General features: G+C 40.6%; 3 protein-coding genes across 4 annotated transcripts; 1 reads left to right on the top strand and 2 right to left on the bottom strand.

The window, feature by feature from the left end:
• Window positions 1-1,021: 1,021 nt before the first annotated feature.
• On the bottom strand, window positions 1,022-4,219 carry pno1 (partner of NOB1 homolog). The gene is made up of 7 exons (XM_005815080.3): window positions 3,993-4,219; window positions 2,723-2,869; window positions 2,521-2,604; window positions 2,236-2,296; window positions 2,004-2,121; window positions 1,818-1,888; window positions 1,022-1,733 (listed from the first exon to the last, which is right to left on the bottom strand). Exons 1-7 carry the CDS (start codon window positions 4,191-4,193, stop codon window positions 1,666-1,668), a joined length of 750 nt encoding a protein of 249 aa, XP_005815137.1. The 5' UTR covers window positions 4,194-4,219; the 3' UTR covers window positions 1,022-1,665.
• A 14-nt stretch (window positions 4,220-4,233) lies between these two features.
• wdr92 (WD repeat domain 92) lies at window positions 4,234-10,784 on the top strand. 2 transcript variants are annotated; one of them, XM_023327785.1, is made up of 8 exons: window positions 4,234-4,311; window positions 5,547-5,647; window positions 5,868-5,998; window positions 6,120-6,221; window positions 7,335-7,450; window positions 7,690-7,824; window positions 8,906-9,003; window positions 10,325-10,784. In XM_023327785.1, exons 1-8 carry the CDS (start codon window positions 4,261-4,263, stop codon window positions 10,530-10,532), a joined length of 942 nt encoding a protein of 313 aa, XP_023183553.1. In that variant the 5' UTR covers window positions 4,234-4,260; the 3' UTR covers window positions 10,533-10,784. The 2 variants fall into 2 exon arrangements, with proteins under 2 accessions (XP_023183553.1, XP_023183552.1); XM_023327784.1 differs by lacking the exon at window positions 4,234-4,311 and adding an exon at window positions 4,393-4,759.
• Window positions 10,785-10,861: 77 nt separating this feature from the next.
• On the bottom strand, window positions 10,862-25,755 carry LOC111606688. The gene is made up of 17 exons (XM_023327833.1): window positions 25,604-25,755; window positions 24,041-24,207; window positions 23,463-23,548; window positions 23,155-23,235; window positions 22,653-22,767; window positions 20,164-20,339; window positions 19,713-19,934; window positions 18,520-18,722; window positions 17,732-17,854; window positions 17,389-17,526; window positions 15,907-16,156; window positions 15,614-15,815; window positions 14,459-14,693; window positions 13,448-13,575; window positions 12,967-13,121; window positions 11,336-11,558; window positions 10,862-11,066 (listed from the first exon to the last, which is right to left on the bottom strand). The coding sequence occupies exons 1-17, from the start codon at window positions 25,753-25,755 to the stop codon at window positions 10,927-10,929; spliced, it is 2,796 nt and encodes a 931-aa protein (XP_023183601.1). The 3' UTR covers window positions 10,862-10,926.
• Between the last annotated feature and the right edge of the window lie 71 nt (window positions 25,756-25,826).

The following is a 25,826-nucleotide window of genomic DNA, read 5'->3' on the forward strand; positions in this document are numbered from 1 at the left end:
TTAAGATTCTGTAATAGCCCCAAACATCAACCCTATTGAAAATATTAAACGTATAAAAAGGAAACAAAGATCCAAAATGTATGTAATTATTTGAGCCTTGTGTGGATTTTAATTGCATACATTTATTGAACAAGAAGGGTTTAAATAAAAAAATAAAGCCCAAAATGAATTGCATTCTCATTAGTTTATGTTCACAGTAGAACAGTAAACAAATGAGGAAAATACAGGTTAAATGTCATATCAAAAACTTAGGCCGACATTCTGCTGTAGGAAGTGGATAACCCACGTTGTGTCCTGTCATGTTTCATCTGCATCTACTGATATCCACCGACATGATGCTGCAATCGTCACTATTCAGTCAACTGACTAAATTCTGCAGAATTTAGACAGTTCAACTAAAAATACACCAAGTTTTAGAAATCACAAATTCTGATTTACAGGATGTATACAGGATAAATGTACACACCTTGTGTTAACTTTGGAACTTGCAAAACTTTTTAACTTTTGCAAGTTCCAAAGTGAAAAGTTTTATTGTATTGTGTTTAAATCAAAGTGTCCATTTAACGTTTCACTATTTGGACTACATCATGATTCTATAGTCCACAAATTAAACTCAAAGAACTTTCATCTATTATATTTCACTTCAGAAATCATCCAGAACACAGTTGTGTGAAACGATTAGGACAACCTCGTCCCTAGTGGGGTCAGTGATTATCTCCATCTAACGTTCAGGGCGAGAGGCGGGGTCACCCTGGACAGGTCGCCAGTCCATCGCAGGGCAACACAGAAACAGAAAACACAACCATGCACACACACACTCACACCTAGGGAGAATTTAGAGAGACCAATTAACCTGACACTCATGTTTTTGGACTGTGAGAGGAAAACGGAGTACCCGGAGAGAACCCACCATGCACAGGGAGAACATGCAAACTCCGTGCATGAAAGACCCCGGGCCGGGAATCGAACCCAGGACCTTCTTGCTGCGAGGCAACAGTGCTACCAAATACCAACACTGTGCTTTAGACATATGGATGTTTAATGTTAATACTGAAAAATTCAAATACAAACTGAAAGAGGTGCAATTTCAGGTTAAAAGAATAAATAAATTAGCACACCCTGGCATATCTACCAGGTCCACATGACTAACATTGTGAAGGTTTGCCCTGTTTTAGCCTCATTAGTTTAGTTTGATTTGCTCCTGACTGTTGAAATGACAGTAAACACAATGGTGAGGTTCTAACTGTCCAAGGCCTTCTAAAGAAGTTTGATAAAAGTGAATCATTTATTTCAAATTCTTGAGCTGCTTCAGAGATTAAACAAAAAGATTATTTTTAAAAGATATGAAAATTAAATAGGTGGTCTTATTTGAGTAAATGGTTCCTATTCCAACTATAGCTGTCAAATATTTCCCTAAACCTAATCATTGATCAAACCTTCATCCTCAAAACTGATCTGCTAAAAACATTCAGTCACAGAAATAAACCTCCCTTATTGTTTTTTTTTAATATTTATTTACATAACTCATACTTCCAGAGACCAACACTGTTCATTAAAAATTATGATGTACGTGTCGGCTTTCCGTCCCAAACGCCAGTCCGTGAACTCAACTCATCGCAGTTACAGAAAGGGAGGAGAGGAAGGCACGCAGCAGCCAATCAGATTTCAGAATCTCTCCGCAGTCCTGCTGGCCACCGCTCTGATGTTACCGTAAACCTTTGAAGGTGGACTTCCTGTTGAGAGGCGCGGGGGAGGTTTTAAAGGTCATTTCCAGCATTTAGAGTTTTGATCTAAATGTTAAATGATCAGCTGCTTACCTAAAATCAGGTTACATATTGCTGTTCGGGCCATCTTGATATTCTGAAAAGAACCTAAAATGTGGATTTTCCTGTTGAGACACATTTAGAGAAAAGCTCTAAATACACACATATTGGGGTGAAAAAAAAAAAAAAAAATCACAAAGGTTTAACTGTGATGGGCGAATCACAAGTTGGAGCACATACGTCTCTGCCAGAACGATGCGAGTCTTTGTCACATTCTCAATGGTGAATTTCGTTTTTCCTCCCTTCCCTGCTATTCTTCCGATGGCCCTGGATAAGTGGTCGCCTTTCAAAGGTTTTACTGCGAACAGAAAAAGAAAAGCAAAAAAAAGGTAAATCTGTTGCAAAGAAAAAGGAGAACAAGCAAGTGCAGAGTAGGAGAGCAGACAGAAGGCCTCGGGTTTCGCAATCTCACCGTCTGTGACATCAAAGCTTTCAAGGAAAAGCTCGTCTAATCTGATGAGCGCCATGGCATCCTGGGAAGAGGAAAGGCGACTGTTACATCACTGGCAGAAATCCAGCGAGTTCAACATCGACTCCATGGATCCCTGCAAACTTGAAATCACAACCTTCAAAGGTTTCGACTTCCAAAAAGGGACGATTATCGGCTAACCTCCAGCCAATCAATACTGAGGATGTTCATCACGTGGCATTTCTTGCACCGACTGCTGACTTTAAACAAAAGCACCTGGGCACTCACCTCAACCTGGAAGCCTAGGATGAACGCTTTGACGAAATCTGCCGCTTTCGTGAGGGCACTGATTTCCTGCGTCTCTTTGCACGTCTGAAAAATAAAACACACAAAACAGACAAGGCTGTAAGTGCTACGATTAAAAAAAAAAAACAACCTTAAGAATAGTAACATTACTTCAAATCAGTGCTACCAACATGTCTGAACTTACTTTGATTTCTACGTTCCTGGTCTTGAGGTTAAACCGCACTTGAAGCTGCAGGTTCTCTACGATGGGAGTGAAAATCTTTAGCCAGTTCTCCTTCAGCGGGGTGTATCTGTGAGCTGGAACGGGGATCTTACGCATCTCATCTGGTCCCTGAATCACACACACACACACACACACACACACACACACACACACACACACACACACACACACACACACACGGTACAGATAACATCATATCCAAATAAGGCCCCCTTAAAAATGCAAGTACAAATCTGTGCTAATTATGTCACTCATTAACTCGCAAACATAATCGTTCTTATCTCAGGACACAAACAGATTTATGGAGTTTTAAGCGCTATTCTTTAGGGAAACATTTTGCCACAGGTAGTTTTATTTGCACACATTGTCAAAGCAGTTTAACTTAAGACACAAAATGGCCAAATCACGCTGAAAGACATTAATATGTTGGAGAAAAAAAATAGATAAATGATCAAAAATATTAAAGAGATAATAATAAATCACAAAAAAAGGGCGTGTCAGCAACGCCAAAATGGAAGACGCCATAAAACAACTCAGTAGTGTCATGACAACAGCTACATTTATCGGAATGGTAAATAAAATCCTGCAATAACTAGCATAACTATATTATGTCTATATAGCTATATATGGTAAGACTATTACCATACGTATTTGGATACAGTTTAGTTGTTTTGTTGTCACGCGGCTCGTTTTGCTGTTTACGCATCACGTTGAATTGCTTGTTTAAATATTTCATTGTTTGAATGTGTCGGTTCTGTTAGAGACGTCATCACCCTGAAGGAAGCGATAGATAAATGGTTAATACGGGCTTGTTAATCAGGAATTTTGGATTATCTTTTATGTTAATGCACTGTGACATCTGGCACACATATCACAATTTGTGCTATTTCCTTTATCCATATTTATATTGATTGTCGTTTTCTTATCTTCTTGCTTTATTTTAGGCTCCCCCTGGTAAATTATTGTTATCTTCCTGAGTTTTGTTCACAGTACAATTGTATTGTTGTTTATTATAATAAATAAAGTTTATTTTTTAAAAAAAAGGAGGAAAAAAAAGATTGATAAATCGTTAATTTCTTCTAGTAGGTCTGAAGAACGATGTGCGCATGCGCAAGTTTTAAAGGGGACGCACACAAACCAACTTGTTAAAGTACTGAAAACAGAACAGTGCCTAAAAAAATCTATATATATTTTTTACATACATGTGAAGGACGCAAGTAGAGGTAATTACCCGTAACTTGTCTCCGGAAATCGGTGGAAACTGCGGCCGTTTAATGGCCACGCTCTCCTCTGTGTCCATGTCCACTGCGTCTTGCTCACGTTTACGTTTCTGGTTCTTCTTTTTAGACTTCACCTTCGTAAACGCCTCTGCTCCATCTTTACTCTCCCCGGTCGCTTCAACGTCTACAGCAGGAGCTTTTTCGGTGTCCATTTCCACAGGACGTGTTATAAAATCCTGTTTTGCTCAGAAAGCTGAGGCAGGCTGTGGCCACAGAGGCATGAGGTGCGATGGAAAGGACCCAAACAGCCGCGTCATCAACGCCTATAGAGTTAAGAAATTCTTGAACACGTTTATGATTTAAAATAAAACTCAGAATGTATCACTATAATTCAGTCTCATTTATCAATGTCTATTAGCCGAATTATGTATGCCCGTAAGCAGACGATATTTACTTAGCACATAAATATACAGTCAGGCATATCTGCAGACAGCAACGAGCTCAGTGGGAGGATCCTCGCTTTATTTTGTTTTGGCGTGGAGATATCCGTTTTCCAATAGATTTTCGACCCTTTTATAAAGTATTTCAAAAGATGTCCTCGCCCCTATCGAAGCCTCAGATTATCGCACACATTCAGAAGAGTCTGAACTACACGGTGTTCGACAGCAAATGGATTCCGTGCAGCGCCAAGTTTGTCTGCTTGGGGAACTTTGCCAGAGGAACAGGGGTGCTCCAAATTTATGAAGTTCAACACGGCGAGGCTCAGCTCATAAAAGAGGTAGTATCATCACTTATATTGGGCCTGTTTGGTTTTTAAAATCGTCGTGTGAACGGGCTTATCCAAGCGATTCCACGCGAGGGTTCTAGAACGCGCTCGCTCGCTTGTAACCATGGTTACAGTCAGCCAGGCAGTTTGTAGACAGGTGGACAAGTTCACTGCAGAAACCAGGTGACACAGAGTGACTGCTATGTACTGCAAAAAGGAGATAATAATAACCTAGTTACGCAATTAATTATATTTGGTTGTTAACATGCACATAATCAGTGTGAGGTAAAGTTATAGTGTGTTGCTGAACTATTCCTATGCCTTGAATTTTTAACTCACATTTTGTCAAACTTCGTTGTGTTTTATTGGGATTTTTAGTGGTAGATCACTGCACAGTTAGAAATCACAATTCTTGAACTAAACTGCTGGTCTGGTACCATATTTGTTGATTAGAAAGTGAACGCCGCCTCCAGTAATTTCCCCTGAATTGGACCTGCCCTAGAAAATATTCCCGATCATGATGCTTCCACCACCATGCAGCAGCGTGGGGATGCTGGTCACCATGCATTGCGTTTTTAATTTGGGTCAAGAAGTTACAGTTTGGTCTTGTCGCGGCCAGATCACCTGCTGTCTTCCACATGTTTTCTATGCCCCTCGTGGCCTTGAATATTAATAACAATTAAAAGAAAAGAAAAGCTGGAGGTGAATCAATATTTTTTCCAAGGCGCTGTACATTTGATTTGAATCTATTTGTCCCTTTGTTGGAGCTGAAGCATCTCTTTATGCCCCCATGTTTCAGGTGGAGAAAGCTAAACCCATAAAGTGTGGGACGTTTGGGGCCTCCTCTCTTCAACAAAGACACATAGCAACCGGAGATTTTGATGGAAATCTCCACATATGGTACTTCAACTGTCTATTTACACTAAATTGTAGGTTTACTTCCAATTGTAACCATTAAATAAAACACTAAAGTCAATTTTTTTTTTTTTTGTAAAGCTCAGTGTGGTTATTCCCATTTAATTTGAAGATTTTCAAACTTCTTTTGTTGTTAACGGGAAAGATGGGCAGCAGAAGTAAAAGTGTCAGCGTACGCAGTCTACGTTGTCTCTCTCATCCACAGGAATCTGGAAGCGCTTGATGTGCCGGTGTACACCACAAAGGCCCACAAAGAGATCGTGAACAGCATCGACGGGGTCGGTGGCCTTGGAATTGGCGACGGTGCTCCTGAGATCGTCACAGGAAGTAGAGATGGTAAGAACAGAAACGCTTGATGCTGTTCTTATTATGCAAAAATGTTTCGATCGGACAGAAATGGAGAGAATTACAAATCGAGACAAAGATCTTTTTTTTATTTTGTGGCTGGGTTTTGCAGGGACAGTAAAGGTGTGGGATCCCAGGCAGAAGGATTTACCTGTGGCCAACATGGAGCCTGTGGAAGGAGAGACCAAGAGGGACTGCTGGACTGTTGCCTTTGGTAACTAAAATGTCACATAGAGTCAAAATACAGATATCATTTGTAAGATTTTCATTTGTCTTTCCTGGACTTTTTCTGGAAAGAAAATCATCAAAACTACAGTACTTTGAAAAAGTATTAATCTTGTCACGTTATAGCCATACACTTCAATATATTTTTATAGGAAATTTACATGGGAACCAAAGTAGACTAGTGCATAGTTGTGAAGTGGAAGGAAAAGTTGAAATAATGTCTTGCTTGTTTTCTAAAAATAGCAATCAAAAAGCTGTGGCTAGCACCCTTATCTACTCTGACCCACTGAAGAAAAACGTAGTCCAACCAAGTGCAATCAGAAATCACCTGTACTTTTCAGATTCATAACAAAATGCTACTTTGTGTTGCTCCGTTTCATACAAATGTTTGTTGTTGCAATTTCACAAAACAGTTCAAGACGTCATGAGTGCTTTTGAAACCCATTGCTTAATTTACTAGTTTTTATAAAACAATTAAATATACCTAATAGTTTGTGTTTTGTGCAAAAAAAGTGGAAAAGTCCAATTTACCACCATTTTCTGTCTTTTTTTTTTTTTTGCATAAAAAGCCTCTTAAAATTAAGCAGCGGATAAACTGTAAGGAGAATATTAGTAATGTATGAAACCACGTTGGATCTTTATCTTCATTTTCAACAATCTTCTGGAAATCTAGTGTAGGGGTGGACGATATGGACTTAAAAGTTTGATCACGATATTTTGTGGTAGTATTGTAATAATGATAAAAGCTAGTTATTACATCTTTTTTTTTTAGGTAACCGTATAGATGGGACTGTGTGTTGCAGTAATTATAGCCCCACAAACAAAAATACAGCTCTTGGGAAAATATTCCTGTTTGCAACACGCCTCTTCAGGACACCGGTTACATAAAGAAGTGTAATTTGTATAACTGAACTGCATTTAATCATATGTTTCAAATTTATTGATGCTTTCACTGAACCTAACCAGGTGGTCAGTGTTTTGGGGGACTTTTAAACATCATTAAATGGACAATCATAATCAGTATTACTACAAGACATTTATCACAATAAACGATAAGTGATACAATAAGTGCCCACCCCTAATCTAGTATAACTTTTTTCAGGTCACGCCTTCAACGATCAGGACCGATGTGTGTGTGCCGGCTACGACAACGGCGATATTAAACTCTTCGACTTGCGGAACATGTCACTACGATGGGAAACCAACATTAAAAACGGGGTGAAGTGAAAACACGTGTCCAAATCCCTTATGAGGAATTATGGTGGATAGATTTTTATTTTTTTAAGTCCTTACTTTAAAAAAAAACAAAAAAAACGCTCCTATCAGGTGTGATGATGCTGCTTTGATTGCTCAGCTGCTTCCATTATTCGCTCCCTCTCGAATCCAGATGCGCCGATGATTGCTCTCTTGGCGTGGAGCCCGCTATATTTTTCTTCTTCTTCTCCCGCTCTGAACAGGTATGCTGTGTGGAGTTTGACAGGAAGGACATCAACATGAACAAACTGGTGGCCACCTCGCTGGAAGGAAAGTTCCACGTCTTCGACACGAGGACTCAGCACCCCACCAAGGGCTTCGCCTCCGTTTCCGAAAAGGTGATTACAGAGGGCGGAGCGGGAAACTTCTGGGAAGGGGGGGAACATTTTTTAAAAGAAAATAAATCTAAAGATTATTGTTCTTATTACTATTATCCCTTCATTTGGAAAGGAGAACTAGGGCGGCGTGTCGGTTTGAGCGTTTTCACAGCTGGATGCGTTTTTTTGGGGGGGTTGTGTTTGTCTAACTTCCTCTGCGGCTTTTTGTCGCGAGCCAAAGTAGACACAGGGCTGGTGAAGAGCGGCGGCCTTTTGGTGGGGAAATGTGGGGGGGGGAAATAAACTCGGCGTACAGCACATCTTAACGGAGCTGGAAGCATCGGCGGCCTGAGCTCTGGGAATGTTTCCCAAAGATGTAGCAGAATGTCTGAAGGCATGAGGGTCCTACTGTTTGGACAAATTGGCCCTGTCACGATTGCAGATTCTGCTGGACGATAAAATGTCCCAGTAATTGTCATAATAAACGGTAATATTGTTGTTTTAAGGCTATTTTCAAGTAATATACTGATAATGAAATAACAATGCAAGTTCACCCTCTCAAGACCAATAAATTTCAATTTTGTAAAACATATTCCAGTATTCCAACATATACTGGAATATAATAAACCGTAGCCAACAAAAAAACAATGAATACAGTGGAAGTAAATTAAAAAATACACACAACTGAAACCATAAGTGAAATGGATTACGATGTCTCCATCAACAAAATTGTCCTTCAAAACATATGACTAGCCAGAACGGAAATTATTGAGCTCATTTTAATTTTCCATGCGATTGATTAATGAATTGTTTACTGCGACAGGCGTAGGTAGAAGAAAACATCTGCAAACCAAAAAACAGAGTCAGAAATTAGAAAATTTGATCATTATATATATTTTTTAAAAGTCCAAAGATATTTAAAATTCAACACATCTTATGGGTGATGTTAGTTTAAACTGTTTCATCCAATGTGATAAAACACCATCACCACCATGATCACTGTGTTTGACCCAGAAATAAAAAACATGTTTTTAAAGCTGTTTATCTTCCTTTTTTTTTCTTGTAATAAAATAATCAATGTTTCTTTTTTTCCCCCCTCTAGGCTCACAAAGCAACCATCTGGCAGGTGAGGCATTTGCCCCAGAACAGAGACATCTTTATGACTGCAGGGGGAGCAGGAAACCTACATCTGTGGAAGTAGTGAGTAATCAGACATGAATCACTTTGAGCCGCAGAACCTGTTTTTTGTTGTTGTTTTTTTTTATTATGTTTAACTTTTTTACTTCTGCTGCTCTGAAATTTTTCACAGGTCTGAGCAAACGTAGTCACAACCTGTTAGCTTTTTCACATCAGAGCAACAAACTTCAATGTGCTCATGCGCCACGTTAACACTGAATGTTGTGAACCGGAGTGAAAACGATGCATCTTTTCACATTGTTTTGTTCAAAATGAGAATTTGAAAAGTGCGGCATACATAGATCTTCCACTTAGGGCAGGGCTTTTTGAAGATACTTTTTTTTATTTTTAATTCTGGATTTCTTTTCTTTCTTTCTTTTTCCCCACCAATGCACTCCTTTCGTTCCCATAGTGATGACGTCATCAAGCCTAGAGCCACCATCTTGTTTGACAAGCGTCTTTTACAGCTTCTGAACTTTGAATTCAGGTCAACTCTGCGACGGAGTTATCAGGGTCAGGATAGATTTTTTTTTTTTTTTATTAGGAGAATAAAGTGATAATGTTAGGAGAATAAAGTGACACATTTCTGAGAACTCCCAACACAAAAGAACTTAAAACGAGCAATGGCGAACATCTTCTAAAGTTCCACTTTGGTATCAATTTTACAAATAAGATATTCTTATCTTTTATCATCAGTAGCAGGAGTTTTAAATTATTGTTTATTTTGTAAAAAAAAAAAAAAAAGAAACATAGACTGAGCTGCTCATGTCAGAACTCCAGAAGCTTTTCTCTCATTAAAACAACTTCTTCTGGTAAAAGTGTCTTTATTCTGTTAACATTTTGACTATATTCTTGTAATTAAACAAAAGTTCTTGTAGCCTTGGTGGCCCTGACACTCCGTCGTAAAGCTCAGAGAAGGGATGATTGAAATAAAAGCCAGTTTTTGAAATCATTTTCATTTAGAGTTTCTTCTTTAGAGAAGAAAACTGATTGAAATTGGATCAGATCTGAAGAAAAATCAGGAGATTTTATGATTAAGCTATGATATCGCCCAGATCTGATTCAACCCAGTTTAATCTAGAGGCTCCAGTATGAAACCCAATGCAGCCTTCCTTCAGAACTCGGTTAATGAAGAATCCACCTGTCTGTGTAATGTCGGTGTAAACCCAAATGTTATTTACAAAGTCTATAGATAGTTATGATCCAACACATAACATTTCAATATAATACGCTGTTTTCTGTTTTCATGCGAACATACCGTAAAAATAAAAACGTCAAAAGTTTTATTGCTTTAAAAGTTTGAAAGTTTTATAAACGCTTTCCCCCCCCCAAATCCTCTCTCCAGTGAGTACCCCGCGCAGAGAAGCAAGAAGGACTCTGACGGAGCGGACGTGGGCGTCGCCGGGTCAGTCAGCCTCCTGCAGAACGCCACTCTGTCCACCCAGCCAATCGCCAGCCTGGACTGGAGCCCCGACAAGCAGGGCCTTTGCGTGTGTTCGGGTTTCGACCAGACCGTCCGCGTGCTCATCGTCACCAAACTCAACGTGGCGTAACAGAAGCTGCCGGGAAGACCGAGAAGGAGCGCTTCCATCCGCCGGTTTAGGGAATCGGATACGTTTAGATGTGCAGACGCACATCTGAATTCAAATATAGGTTGAAGAAATTACTTGTACACCTGCATGTCAAGGTGAAGATTTATTCTCGCTAAAATTCCCGTCTTTCATCCAGCGATCCATGTACATTTTGTATTTTGTTAGTTCTGTGTTCTAACATGACTTTTTCTTTTTCCAATGAAAACCGTTTCCAGATTAAAAGTGTTCTGTAAAAAGAAAGAGATTTGCCCATATCCTCTGTGCAACAGGACAAAAATATGACATCACAGTTAAATAAAAACGTCTTCATAAACACAAAGAACAAGGCAGCCTGAGAGGGAAAGGAAATCGCTGGTCAGATCCAGCATTTGAATCTGAAGAAGTCCTGCAGATCCGGGTCGTCCTCCGGTCGGTTGTTGAGTTTTGCGTAGACGCTCTTCAGCAGCGACGTCTTTGACTTTTCGTCCAGAATGTCGATGTACTTCTCTATGACGCCTGCGAACAGAGCCGCAGGTGTTACTTCAGACGTTGACGTTTGCACATAGATGCGTTCCGTTTGACATTTGAGTTTAAAATACCTCCGTATGTTACTCAGATTTAGTGAGGAAACCAACACAAGCATTGTTGTCTAAGAAAATACACTGAGGTCAAAGTGTAAAAAAAAAATGCTACAGGATAATGAATATTTCTGCTAGTCTCTGTACATCATCTACAATTTCTTTAGCTTTCTTCCAGGCCTAATTATCAGACCCAGCAGTATTTACTTAGCCCCATGACTTTGCCGTATGCGACGAGGCTGGGGCCCAGCTGCGGGTGGTCGAACAGCTGCTGTGACATCAGCAGGCGGACGATCTCCCCGGTGATGAAGGCGTCGTTGAAGCTCTGCTCGGCCACGTCCTTCAGAGGGAACCCGCAGTACACGTCCAGCGCAGCCTCCGGATCCAGGGGCTCCACCAGCTTCACGAGCTCGATGTACGCTTCGTGGATCTGTCGTCCAAAATATCAGCTTAGACTTGTGGGTTAGAAATAACATTGTGTTAGGGTTGGGGTTGCTATAATCCCATAATCCCCTTTGGGGTTTTTTGTTGTTTGTTTGTTTGTTTTGTTTTTAGGCTTTGGATAATATCTTTTTGATGAATGGTTTGCCGTTTTCTGATCCACGCAAAACCATAAGTAGTGTAGAAACAATACGATTTTGGAATAGGATTTATATGTCCAGATTTTATTCTGTATTTTCGAGTCTAAAAACAGTCGTCTCAAACTGCGTCCCTCGAGGGCCAGAGTCCTGAAACCTTTAGATGTCTCTCCGCTTCAGCACACCTGGCTCCAGTATTAGCTCGTTAGCAGAGCTCTGACCGCCTGCTGGTGAGGAAGTTTCACCATTTAATTCAGATGTGTAAGTCAAGGGACACGTCTATAAAATGCAGGACTCTGGCCCTCGAGGAAGGTAGCTGAGACCACTGGTCTAAATGTTTCAAATTTCCTTTCCTCACTTCCTTTCTTTCTCCCTCTGTCATTTCCTTCTTTTTCTCTTCCTTGTACCTTTACTTCTCTCCTATCTCCTTCCTCCACTCTGTCCTTTTCTTTGTGTCCTACTTTGATCACTTCCTTGTGCCCTTTCCTTTCACTTGCCATTTCATGTACGGTACTAGTTCTTGCATTTTGTTACTGCTAGGCTGGATTATTGTCATTCTTTACTATAAAAAAAATCCAAAAAGCCCTTCAGCTGATCCAAAATGTTACAGCAAGCTTTCTGATTAGAAATGAAAAGGAGAGATTAATTTCTACTTTAGCTTCCCTTCATTGGTTCCCTGTGAAATAGAATTTTGTATTTTTCTTACATCAAAGTCGTTAATAATGAAGTTATTGAGCTCCCACTTATTTTGCAGGTGAGACGGCCACCCTGTCTAATTTAAAACTGGTCTTATAATCTCCCTTTTTGACAAAACCTACAGAGTGGTTTATGTTGTCCTGAATTGTCTTTAATTCTGCCTTAGTTTTTTTGTTTCCTGCCTTCTTCTCATGTGTCCTTGCTTCATTTCCTTTCCTTTATCATTATTTTCCCACTTGACTCCTTCCTTCCTTCCTTATTTCCTTCCATAACGTTTTTGATTTGACAGTTTCTACAGTTAAATCTTTCCCAATGTGTAAATATCAACCATAAGATCTATGCAAACATTAGTATTCTTTCTTTAAGAATGAATTTAAACAACCCAGAACTCTGTGAGGTTGAGTCCCACACACACACACACATCCAACGTGTGTGTGTGTAGGAACCCTGACACCGGAATGACACCGTAGGGTGGGGATGTAATCTTATCTTGAAACCAGTATAAGCTGCGCCGCGAAAGCTTCGAGGGAATGCCCAAAACAAACACTTCAGATAACAACTGACCCCCGGCGCCATGGCGATGACCTCTCTGTAGAAGTGCTTCGCCTGATCCTGGGTGTCTGCGGAGCGTGAGAAGGCCCGAGCCAGACCGAGCCGTGATACATGAGACCTGGGGTTCAATGGGCCCGACGCGCTGGCTGTGTTTTCTACTGGAGGGACTACACACATAATGACACTGAGTTACAGATTAGGTTTCACCGGGACAAACACATAAAAGTCAAATATTTTATTTATTTATGACCCTAATGAGTTACTGCATATAAAACAGTCAAATTGTGTTTAAAAAAATATTCAGTTATAAATATATATTTATTTATTTATTTATTTTTAAAGGAAATCAAGAAGACGCGTTTCATGCACTTCTGAGATCATCACTGTAACTTCCCGGCTCTTTTGGATGGACTCCTCTTATGTGATTCATATAATCCCTCTAGTTTTCAGATTATGCCGAGAAGAAGAAGGGCCTTGACTTTACTTGACGTACCCTCTGCAGTCTCAACAGTCTCGGGACCAGAATCCTGTTCAGGCTTGCCAGCAGGGAGCTTGGCTTTGGTATCGTCGCTGCCAGGTTTCGCTGCTGCATCTGGTTTAATAGCTGCACCAGGTCTCCCCCTACAGGAGGAAAAGTGTAATGCAAGTCACGAAAAAATAAATAAATAAATATTTCCTTCATGAAGACTGCATGGAATCGCAAGAAACAGTTCTCTTCATTGTGATGATGGTGCAGATTTGTTGTGAAATCAGACTTTGAACTGGTATAACTCTGAACTCCTACATTTATGTTGCCTACATAAATCTGCTAATTTTGCAGAGTGGTCATAGCTTATGATGAATTAGACTAAACGTTTATTGGCACCCCTGCTAAAGAAGAGCAAACGTCCTTGTAACAATTATATCATTTATTGGAGTAATATAGCCTCACACTGAGCCTCTGATATAAGTAAATATTGTAATTTTTCAAAATCACACATGACATAATTATTGGTACCAATTGAAAGACCAAGTGACAATTAATTTTAATGTTCTGTTTTTATTTATCTATTTGGACAGACACCACCAGACTTTGATTGAATTATTTTCAACCTTTGCTTAAGCAGGAAATCCCTTCAGATCAAGGTCTATCCTTTTACCTTGTTTTTTTCTACCAGTCCAGGATGCCATGCATACACAAGGCTGGAATAAAAACATATTCAGTATTTATTTTTGCCACTTGTTGCTGCATACATATATTACATGCATATATTTGCCATGACTTGCTTGGTGAGCCAATAACTTGAGCGCCTGTTACTTTTTTTTTTTTTTTTTTAAAGAACAGAATTACATTGAATCTTTTCTCCAAAAAAATTTACGTTCTTAACTGAATTTCTCAGTTTAAAATTATATGTTACATGTGTAGCAGAATAAGTTATTCATACATTAATATTGAGAGGTAGCTAAAAGTGTGGCATGCACAAACCACAAACACCTACATGAAAAAAATAAGGTCATAACTTACTTGACTGGAGGAGTTTTAGCTGGAGGTTGAAGCACCTTCCCTCCTTTGACAGGGGCTGCAGGGGCAACCGGCGGAGGTCCGGACCCAGGGGCCTGTCCCTGAATCGGACCTCCTTTGCCCAGCTTGGCGTCCCTAATTGAGACGGTCTTGCAAACTGGAGCGTGGGCTGTTTTAGGGCTGGCCTTCGCGGCTGCCTTCCTTTTAACCTCCAGGTGCTGCTGCCACCACTTCTGTTCTGCGCAGAAAGAACATTTACTTTGAGCTACAGCAAGTGTAGCATCCAGTAAATTTGAGAAGAAAAGAACTGATGGTTAAACGATGATTTATTAAAGTCATCTGTGTCATCAACCAATGTAAGAGTTAGACGAGAACAAATAGCTGTAGGTATAGTCGTTTTCACCATACATTGTTATGCATAGCCCATTACATAAGTACAGCTCTTTTAATTTAGATTTTTTCATAAACACTTCAAATTACTCAAATATACTTCAAACCCAGTTTGAGAAAAATTATCTGTGAAAATTCGAGCTCCTCGGCCCTCTCCCAGTGCCCCCAGTCCTAACTACAAACAACCAATCAGAGTCAGGAGGCGGGTCTTAGCGCTGTCAATCACAACCTCCCGTGGCTCATCCTCCCCACCTTGCACCCTGCTGCACTGCAGCTAGCATAGCATGTTGTGAATGCTCAGGCTGGTCAGCATGACCACCGATGACGGCAGATAAACTGTTTTCCTGTAACAGCAAGTTGTTTCTCCACCATTAGCACATTTGGCAGCGAGTACATAAGATTGATTGACACCGGTAAGACCCTCCTCCTGGCTCTGATGGGTTGTTTTAAATTGGGAGCAGTGGATTTCTTCACACAACACCAGCAGCTCAAGATGGAGGTGGAAGAGGTTGATCTTTTCACAGGTTATCTGTCTCATAAACTGTCACAATTTGGTGACAGATTTAACAAATATATAAAAATAAAAACCACATCTACTGTATATATATATATATATATATATATATATATATATATATATATATATATATATATATATATACAGTATGTGTGTGTTTATAAAAGTTACATACTGTATCTTTAATCTGTGGAATCTCAGCTGTACTGTCTGTGATTAATTTCTCCTAAAGGTGGGAGGTGTGGACTCACTGCCCAGCGGTTCAGGTGGATCTCCGCTCTGAGGTTTGTCTTCCAGCTCGATGCTGGCCTGGAAGCTGAGGCAGGCGTCGCTCAGGACCTCATTTGACCTGTCTGAGTTTGGGTTGCTATCATACTGAGCCAGCTGGGCCACTCCGAGGTGACACAGAGCTCGGCTGTCCCGCGGAGACGTAATCACCGCCAGCTGGCACGTCTGCGTCGGGTGGGAGGAAACGTCACGTCCGAGCTCTGGTGGCCATTAGCCATCGATACATGAAAAATCCTAAAGAGTCCTGAACTCTTACTCTCTCTTGCATGTCCAGCAGCTCTTGGCAAGGAGAGATGGTTGTCAGGCGGATGAGAGCGGTGAGGGCCTGGCACCTCTTCGCCACCAGGGCCTGCATGTCGACGTCCACCTTCGGCTGCCGCTTGCCCTGCTGGATCAGTTTCTGCAGCAGGGCGAAGTGAGCATCCAGCAGCACCCACTCCAGCTGCCTGCTCGCCTCGCTGCGACACACAAACTGACTCACGCTCTGGGCAGCCAGCGCCGCTACGCTGAAGTATTTCAATACAAGGGGAGAAAAAGACTTTTTTTTTTTTCTTATTTATTGTTTTTACAGTCAGAAACGTCAGTGAATTTTGTTTAGAAAGCTATGTGATAGACCAAAACCATGTACATCATAACTATGAAGAGATAGAAAAAAATATTCATCATCTTCGACTTGTATTTTTCTTTTCGCTTTTTTAACACGTTTAAATCTGAACGGTGTGGAGTGCTTGTGAATTCTGCCTCCTAAGAGAGTGACTAACGGTTGATGTCGGGCTGCATCAGCACCCGCTGTTCTGTGAAAGCAAGCAAGAATACATTCAAACTACAAAATGTTACCACGTACTTTTTCCACAAAAAGTCAACATGTAGCTTCAGTCATCAAGGCAGACGGTAAACGGAGTCACCAGAAACCAAAAGTGCAGCCCGCTGACCGGGAGAGGCTGTGCTAAAAATGAAACCTCTGACATCTGCAGCAGATGCCACAAAAACTGCGCGCAGGAGTTGCACCGAGCAAAGAGAGGCGATCTGTTAATTGTATTAACCTACAGTAACTGTAAGTAGTTATAGACACACTGCAAAAGCACAAAAGGTTAGCAAGTATTTTTGGTCTAGTTTCTGGTGTTAATATCTTGAAATGAAACAAAACTAACTTACAAGTAACCTTTCAGTAAGATGTAGGGGCTCGTTTTAAGTGAATAATGCCTTCATATTGAAGAATCGCTAATTAAATGGGAAATAATCTGCCAGTGGAGCTAGAACTTTTTCATCAATATCAAGGAATTATTTATTTAAAACAAGCTCATATATCCTGCAAAAAAAAGAAGAAAGAAGTAAGAGTTACTTGTCCATTAGTTCTCTCTTATTTCAAATGTCATTTGCCAAAAATAGACCAAAAATACTCAGTGATAAGCAGTTGTAGTACGCTGACAACATGCTGGTCGAGACGGCAAGAAGATGGCAGGTAACCACGGCAACCGCTGACACTACAGGCAGACCATCTACAAACAAATTATCCCTGTATAGCCTAAACATTGTACAACCACGCCTCAGCTTCTCCTGTCTATTGCCAGGTTGCAAATCTACAGACTGAAAGGGTTATTTGCTAAAAAAAAAAAAAAAAGTTGAACAACCATAATTACCCACAACTTGATGTTGATCAATAGCATAAAAATAATAAGACATGTGGAAAAGCTCACATGCAAGGCGCTGCTCAGAATGTCTCCATATGTTTACCTACATGTGATACACCTGCTCAGAAGTCATGGACTTCTCAGACAACACGGTCTTCTTCTGCAGCTGCGCCAGGGTGAGAAGCCCTCGGAGAAACTGTGGATTCATGCTGGACAGAGGGTCGAATGGATCCTGGTTCTCCTGGCTGCAGAGGAAGTCGGGAAGCAAGAATCGCACGTGGAATTTACAACAACAACAAAAAAAGAAACACTTCCTATTCTCCCTCCCGCAGGCCCGAACAGAACATCCTGATACATTACACATGCTGTCATGACCTCACACTTTTCCCTCTCTCACTCGAATGCATCCACCTCCGCCACGCACTCAAACAAAACACACAATTAACGAACCTCTCGCTACAGCGTTGGCTGACAAAGTGCTCCAGTCCCTGATGTAAGAACAGCGCTGCCTCCTTCTCCGTGGCCTCACAGGCTTTCTGCTCCTGCTGTAACAGAGCCAGCCCTGTAAAGAATCTGAAAAAAACACAACAAAAAAACAAAAACAAATCGATGCTGAAGACATGTGGAGATTTTAGATGTAGCACTTTCCAAACGTTTTCAGGCTGAAAGGTCTTTAACATGTGGAGCACAGTCATTATCACAATTTACGTGTGTGGTCAATTGGTAGGCGACTATATTTCAAGTGCCATACACTCTCCTAGACAGTAATGTATCGTGCCAGTTGGGTCTTTCATCGTCTTTTATGCCCATGTTTGAAGCAGATTTTAGTAATCTGGATGTTAGAGCTCCGGGAGAATGCTGTTTGTTGCTGCGGTTACTCCGTTTTCTTTTGGGGTTTTTTTTCGCTTTCTGCAGGTGCAGAGGCAGACTTATCGGGTGTTTGCTCATGTTCTCTCGACGCGCTTTAAAAGAGAACGATGCGGTCATCGCGATGAAGGAAAGGAAGGAAAATGTGAGGAAAATGTGGCTTAATTGCAACATTGTTATTGAAACATTCAACATTAATGTATTTCCAGCTTCTCTAACGTTGTGCAGCTCCTAAGACATTATCCACACTCTGATCCTTAAGTTTCTTTCATGAGATCTACACTTTCCTTCTGTATATATATGTGTGAGCTTCAAACCTGCTCTTACACACACACACACACAATCCCATACGTGAACATGTGAGCACTGACCTGAGTGCGGGGTTCAGCGGGCACAGCGCCAGCCCGGTCTGAAGGTGCTGCAGAGCTTCCTTGCATCTCCCCTGCAGCAGCAGGAGTCTCCCAATGTGGAGGCTAAACTCCCAGTTGTCCGGGTTCAGGGACCAAGCGTCCAGGTACTTCAGGAGGGATCGATACATGTAGCTCTCCTCGTCTTGCATCACGATGTTGCGATCCTGCAACAACCACCTCCCAAGTCATTCATAGGCTGCCATTAAGATCAAGTAAAAACCAAAGAGGAGGAGATGGAATGGAAGTATTTGGACAGTGGTTGAACAAGTTGAAGGGGCAGTGCTATGCTTTTTCCAGGCACTTAGTGCCATTTCATAGAACAAAAAAAAGTAAGTATGTTCATTTTTGTTGTAAAAAAAAAAAGCTATTTATATGAATTATGATTTAAAAGAAATTTGACTTTGTAATTTAACGCTTTGAAATTGGGACTTCGTCGCTTTAAGAACTCCTGCTCTTTCTGAAACGCCACCTTCAGGAAACCATCACAACATCCCTCCTTTATTAATCCTTGCACAACATTTTTACCAGCATTGCATTTAGAATTAGCTCCTATCATGAGCTAAGCAGGTGCTTGCTAATTGCTGCTGGCTAGTCTGAAGGAGCTGAATGGGGGAGTGGTGGGAAAGGGCAACTCTGTGAGGCGGAAGCTCTGAAGCTTGGAAAGCGCAGCTCTGAAGAGGAGCTGAGCCTAGGAAGGCGGGGCTAGGTCCACCCAGGTGTTTTGCACAGCTCAACGGTTGCCACGGGAGATTAAAGGATTTTTAAAACATGCATGAAAGGATCAAAGCGACACTCTGGGTATGTTTCTGATGAGGGAATAACATCAAAACATAATGAGAAGCTCAAAAAAGTCGATTTTACATAATACCGCCTCTTCAAAATAACAGCAAAAAGGAAGTTGTGCAGGTACATTTGAGACGTTGCTGCAGCAACAAAAATGACTTTAATGTGTAGACTAGTAAAAAAAAAAACAATATAACGTCTATACATTCTGGCGAATCTGTAAACATACCTCGTGTTTTACATCCCGAGCTACAAGACGAGTGATTTGTATTAGTGTTTTTTCTTATTTTGTCCCTTCTAGTGTTTGTTACCGCGGCAACACCTGATGATTTTTTTTTTTTTTTAGAGTTGTAAAAGTGAAACAGGGTTACCTTCGCAGCATGCTTGGACAGCCAGAGGTAAAGGGTCTGCACATAGTCTGACTTGCTGAACTGTCCCTGATCCTTCAGCTGGTGATACTCCTTATCCAAGGCCTGCAGCTGGCTCTCCACGGGGGGAATGCCGTAGAAGCCATGCAGCTTACACACAGCCAGGATGTCGTCCTGATGGGCCGAAGACTTGGCCTCACTTATTTCCTCTTTGTCCTTATCAGCCTGGAGAAGGCGAAATGAAAATAAAAGAAAAAAGAAAGAGTAAATCATGTTTTTCTGCTGATATATAACTCAGCACAAAGAATTTAATCATGAGATTGAGCTTCATAAATTAACTGAAACTTAAAAATGTATCTGGCATGGACTATTTGGTAGCAGTTTAATGTCTAGATAACACTGTTTTGTGTGTTTAAAAAAAAAAAAAAAAAAAAAACTATTTCCAAATAAATACCTTTTTCAGAGAGCCGTAAACCTGGGTGGTGTTGTGGTGCTCCTCCAAAACGAGGCCCAGCAGAAAGTGGACTTTGGCATTTTTGGGACTGAGGGCGATTGCTGACGCATAAAGAGCAGCCGCCTCGTCCAGGCGGTGCAGCAGAGCGTCCAGGTTCTCACCCCTCAAACGCCCGCCTGCAGAAAGGGTTAGAAGAAAAAAAAATAAACAGATGCTAAGGTGCTTTCTACATCTAACAAAATTAAAAGTGTGATGTATTTTCTTCTAATTCTATGTGAGCCTCTTGTGTCAGTCCTTCTGGACCACTTAGTGCTGACATTGGTAGACGAGAGCCTGAATTAGAACCGATTTTCAAGTATTTCCGCTGATTCTCAACTGGATTTGGGTCTGCACTTTGATTAGACTTTTTCTATTCAATTAAATTTGATTTCATGAAGGTCAGGACATTAAATAATGTAAAATGGAAGAAAAAACAAGTTTAAAAAACCAATAGCAACCGTTGCTTTGTGCACAGGTTTCCTAAGGCACAGGCTAATTTGCAAACTCAGTCCTTGATTGGACACTTTATTAAAAGAAAGCAACATTAAACTTAAAGGTTCCTCACACACACGCAGACACATATACGCTGAATTTCTGCAGCTATAACCAAGAAAAGCATGAAAATACATTTCAGAGAAAGCTAATTCTCCACAACAAAGTAGGCTGCTGTACATCAGCGTTCACAAATTTTTGGTTTTGGTATTAAAACTACAATTAAAAAAATTAAAAACTACAATCTGGTATCATTTTTATTGATCATTCTAACTCATGTACTCATAGCACTAGATATTTGAGTGTATTTCTAAAAAATAAAAAATAAAAGAAGAAAAAAATGGGGTATATAATTTTATTCTGTATAGTTGAAATTCAGCAATGGATATGTTTTAGTAGGTAAAAAAATCTTTATAGTATTTTCCTGATAAAATCTCATGAGTCTGGTAAATCTTATGACTTCAGTTTTGGAATTTATGGCCATTTTTGGGAACATGCTGTATAAGCTTGCAGAATACGAAGCATAAACACATTTTAACGTTGCACATTTAATGTGTTTAAGTAGCATGACACAGCCTTTTTGTTTTGCAGCAATACGACCCCGGCGGGGTTAAACTGAGCATCTCTTTAAGCCACTCAACCTCTTAAAAACACAAAGCTGCTGCTGCTTATGCTTTAAGAGGTCGGTGTCTCTCTCTCTCTCTCTCTCTCTCTCTCTCTCGCTGGATCTGCTGCTATTTCTCTGCTCAGTTTCAGCGACTCTTATTCGGTCATCTGGGATCAGTCTAAAATGTCGCTTCTGTGAGTCATCAAACAATTAACGAGGCAAATACAGCTGAAGGAAAGAAAAAAAGGATCCCAAGCGGTAACTAGAGTCCCTGGCACATTAGACGAAAGAGGACGTCTCGGAAGGCGGCCACAAATGGGCCCATTTGCATGTATTTTTTTTTTAATAGCTGCGGCTGAGATGACATGAACGAGGGGCTTCGGGTGTGAACCCGGCCAGTAAGACGGGAGGTTTAAGTGCAGTTTCTGTAACTCTATTCTGTCTCTGATGTGCTTTTCTGTCAAGATTAGACTGCAGAAATTATTCTCACTATAAACGTAAAAACATACTGTGGAATATTGGAGAATATTTTATGTCATTTCTGCTGCATTTGCATTTATGAGAAAGTAAAAAACAAAAGAAAGAAAGAACTGAGTTTAACAGGTGTTTGGATTAATCTGTTCCAGCCACAGTGACTGATTGACTGACACCCAACATTGATCTCAACATTGGTATTTACAACGTATAGCTTGCCACCCACTGTGTTTGTCTCTGTAGGAAAGCTGTTACCTTTGTGACTAGAGTGTTATCTGATCCCAGGTAGGTGTTGCAGGTGTATTTTGTAACCATGTTCTGAAATATACACCCTGTTCTTCATTTTAATAAATGACTAAATCTTGCATTTTGCATACATGTTGGTTTTTATTCTCATGGTCAAGAATTGTAATCAGGCAGTCAATGATGGATCAGTAATTTTACAATATCACTCAATGGGCCATGAATTTACTGTGAAAACCTAAGATTCAACTTAAATAATACAATTCCTATAAAACACATGTTAAATGTAGCATTTTCAATCACTTATGCTTTTTGTTTATCAGAGTTTTCACATTTTTATTTAGTAATCCAGGGCAAGATAAGAGAACATCCTACTCAGGCAGGGCACATCATCTAAATCAGGTAAGAAAATACAAGGTGTGGAAGAGATGTTTATGCCTTCGTCAGTTTTTTTTGTCACAGTTAAACTTTTCAGGGCATCAAAGCCTACCCAAACCAACCTGGTCTACCAAGCACCAGGTAACTGAGCTAACATTTTATAGAAAGCTCAGTTAAATTTCAGACAAGCCTGGTGACTGACAGACCTGTAGAATCAAGAAAAAACTACATTAGTAGGACCTTAAGTAAAACGTACCTGGTTTCAGCAGGTATTCCCTGTGGAGTTTCAGATGCTCCTCAGCCAGAGCACACAGGTCCTCCACAGTGTTCTCCTCTTGTGCCATTTGGAGTTTTTTCTCCCAGTTACGCACCTGTAGAAAACAAACGACGCAGGCTAAGCCGTCAACACTAAAAACCAAGCAAAGTTGCACAAGGAACTGATGATGGTGACTTTGACCCAGCATGTGGAAGTAAGGAATGCGGTAAAGGTCATCTATAAAAATCACAAATTTTGTGGGGACAGTTTGGGGATGACCACTTCCTGTTCTGTTACGACTGCCGGTGCATAAAGCAGGGTCAAAGCAGCGGACAGGCCATCTTTAGGATGAATTAGACACTGTGTCAGTGTCTGACCTCACAAATGGATGAATGGTTAAATTATTCAAGCAGTAAAACTCTTGTGGAAAGCCTGTCCAGGCTATAAATATACATTTCAGTGAAATCTGTGGAGTGTAAACAAGAAAGCAGGAGATAATTACCGTACAAACATGCTTTGTCTCTATCTCCAAATCTGCAGATATTGCAAAGTACTCCTTATACCATCTGCTCTCTATGACGTCCTGAAAGAACAGGCACTGATTTGACCAATATTGAAGACTGACAGAAACATCACGGCAGATTCAAACATTTAAAGACGTAGACATCAACTACTCATTTCAGAAGCACACACAGCAAATGTTGCTTTGGCATTGAGAAGCTGAGGCAGGAACTCGGACTTGTAAATAAAGGACGAGCAGAGTTAAGGTCAATAACAATCGCTGAACTCTGCTTCATCTTTCATCTTAACCTTTGCATCCAGCTCCCCGGTGGGTTTGTGTGGACAGTCCAGGGCGTGCAACCCGAGCTCTGATAGCCGCATCACGCTCTCACATCCTATCAAATCAAAAAACAGAAAAGGCAAAAATAAACCACAGAATCTGGAAGTTGTAGACACAACTACAGGGGTGTGTGTAAACCCTTTATTTAACAACTTTACAGAATGAATCTGTGTCACTATAAGTAGCCGAAAGCTACGTATTTAGTTAAGTAATAATATCCCTTTCAGTAGCGCAACATAATCTTTGCCTACACTGCCACCATGAAACATGATATCATAGGTTGGGTGAAGAGGAGAAGTCAGAGAGAGCGTCTAGCATGTCAACAATGCCGTTATTCAAGCACCTGTAACAAGTAGAGCTACTCTCCAGGGTGGAATAAGAACATAAATCTTTAAGGATCCAAGAAGTGACAGTCAATACTTTATTTAGCATATTTACAGTTCCTAAAGGTCCCTAGTGTGAAGTTCTTCTTTACTGTTGCTCAAACCATATTCAGCTGCAGGTTTAAATAAATCTTTTTATGGAATTTGAGTCTTATAAGTTGTACCTCGGTAACAAAAGGAGCAGCGGACCGGAACTGCTGACATCGCTTTGTCAAAGTCCAGTTCAGAGACCTTCCAGCCATCTCCCAGAACACAACCGGTAAACGGGTCGACCTTTGACCGTCGGGCCAGCATCTCGATGTAAGGTCTTGAGAAGATGCTCTTCGGGTCACTGCAAAGTAGTATGACAATCACCTGTAATTATTGATATTTGGATGCATGGCCTGTTGTAAGTTGCAGAGAAATGCGCTTTGTGTAGCTTCTAATTTAATTTTGGCTGGACTTTTAGTTGGACTTCTTGCTAGAATTGGTAGAGATCATCACATGGCCCATAGATTTTCAATAATTGGAGTTAATGGGTTAGGAAACTGTGATGGACTGGCGACCTGTCCAGGGTGTACCCGGCCTCTTGCCCATTGATGGAGATAGGCACCAGCACCCTTCCCAACCCCGATGGGATAAGGGTGTAAGAAAATGGAAGAATGGAAGGATGGGGAAGTTTGGGGAAGTAATTCCAGAAGCTTAAAGAAAACCTTCTGAAACCCGTTTTGATGTGGGTTTGAGATTGATGTCCTCCTAGAACAGACTATGGTGTCTTCGTTTCAGCCATCTCACTCAAACTGTCCAGCTTGTTGTAAAACTGGTAAGAGTTGGAACACCATCATCATCACCATCATCTCACTAGAGTCAGTTTCGATTGGAACCAGTCCCAACAAGCACAGGCCAGACAAAGCAATGATTGAGATATTTTGGCCTCAGTAACAAGATGAAATGTTTGGATGAGTCAAGGTGAGGCTTTTAGACCCCAGAACGTTAGACCATCGACACAGCACACAAAAAAGTTCTTTCTTTGACGTAACAATAATTCTTGGCAACAATTGAAAGCCCCGTTTGCTTCCACTTAAGTGGCGCTACATTTGTAACAAAAATTATTTTTGTGACTGAATTGAGTATTTGGGTTTTGTTGGATTTTGAGGAAAATCCTCTTTATCAAAGTAAAACTGCTTTTGGTGGAGTTAGTGAGATGGTGTGGCGGAGCATCTCCCATACTGGAAAAACAAAGAGAAAATCTGGAACGAATTAAACTCCTGCTTATGAAATTCAGATACGTTTTAAGTTGTGTTATCATTTCTCCTTGACAAAAGAAAACAACAACAAAAAAACAGTTAAAAATGAATAAAAACATATTGTAACTGTTGTTGAGGTTGATTTTGTTGCTTGTCTAGTAATAAAATTAGCAATATCTGTTTCCCCTCCCCTGTACCCACTTTGAAGTTTTTTTTAGCTGCTTTGTCGCAAGATAAACAAAATCAACCTGTTTATTTGTTTGCCAACTATAAAAATAATGTAGACATCGTTTTTTTTTACCATATAGCATTTAATTTGGATTATTCAATGTTATTTTGAATATGTATTTTTATCATGTTAGTTTGGTGTCCTCCGGGGCCCCCTAGTGGTGTGGGGGACCTATTAAGTTGCTTAGCTCACTTTTGCACTGACAGCAAACGAAGCACTTGTTTGTGAACATTTTCTGAATGAATGAAACTCGTATCTGACTCAGGTCTCACCTCTGGCGGACAGACACAGGTCTGTACAGAGCGCTGAGGGACACGGGGCATTCATATTCCACTTGATGCTTCCTCTCAGAGAAGGTCACAGCCACGGGAAAAAGCTCCCGCGTCACACACACTGTGTACACCTGCAAAAGTGAGGCGGCCATTATTTAGTGATAAACGTAGCAGAGCCTCATGGAACTTTAATGGACCTATCAAAGTACACCCCCAAATTTAG

Source organism: Xiphophorus maculatus, chromosome 22 (genome assembly GCF_002775205.1).
Source record: "Xiphophorus maculatus strain JP 163 A chromosome 22, X_maculatus-5.0-male, whole genome shotgun sequence".
Classification (NCBI taxonomy): Eukaryota; Metazoa; Chordata; class Actinopteri; order Cyprinodontiformes; family Poeciliidae; genus Xiphophorus; species Xiphophorus maculatus.

What these genes read in the sequence shown, in the direction of transcription:
- wdr92 (XM_023327784.1), top strand. Translation starts at nt 4,574, where the DNA reads ATGTCCTCGCCCCTATCGAAGCCTCAGATTATCGCACACATTCAGAAG. An exon ending in CTGCTGGACTGTTGCCTTTG is followed by an intron (nt 6,222 to 7,334) that starts GTAACTAAAATG and finishes AACTTTTTTCAG; the next exon opens with GTCACGCCTTCAACGATCAG. An exon ending in AACCTACATCTGTGGAAGTA is followed by an intron (nt 9,004 to 10,324) that starts GTGAGTAATCAG and finishes TCCTCTCTCCAG; the next exon opens with TGAGTACCCCGCGCAGAGAA.
- pno1 (XM_005815080.3), bottom strand. Translation starts at nt 4,193, where the DNA reads ATGGACACCGAAAAAGCTCCTGCTGTAGACGTTGAAGCGACCGGGGAG. An exon ending in TTTCCGGAGACAAGTTACGG is followed by an intron (nt 2,870 to 3,992) that starts GTAATTACCTCT and finishes TGTGTGATTCAG; the next exon opens with GGACCAGATGAGATGCGTAA. An exon ending in CGCATCGTTCTGGCAGAGAC is followed by an intron (nt 1,889 to 2,003) that starts GTATGTGCTCCA and finishes GTGTCTCAACAG; the next exon opens with GAAAATCCACATTTTAGGTT.
- LOC111606688 (XM_023327833.1), bottom strand. Translation starts at nt 25,755, where the DNA reads ATGGCCGCCTCACTTTTGCAGGTGTACACAGTGTGTGTGACGCGGGAG. An exon ending in TCCACCTGAACCGCTGGGCA is followed by an intron (nt 14,694 to 15,613) that starts GTGAGTCCACAC and finishes CTTTCTGCGCAG; the next exon opens with AACAGAAGTGGTGGCAGCAG. An exon ending in CGGCAAAGTCATGGGGCTAA is followed by an intron (nt 11,067 to 11,335) that starts GTAAATACTGCT and finishes CTCTGTTCGCAG; the next exon opens with GCGTCATAGAGAAGTACATC.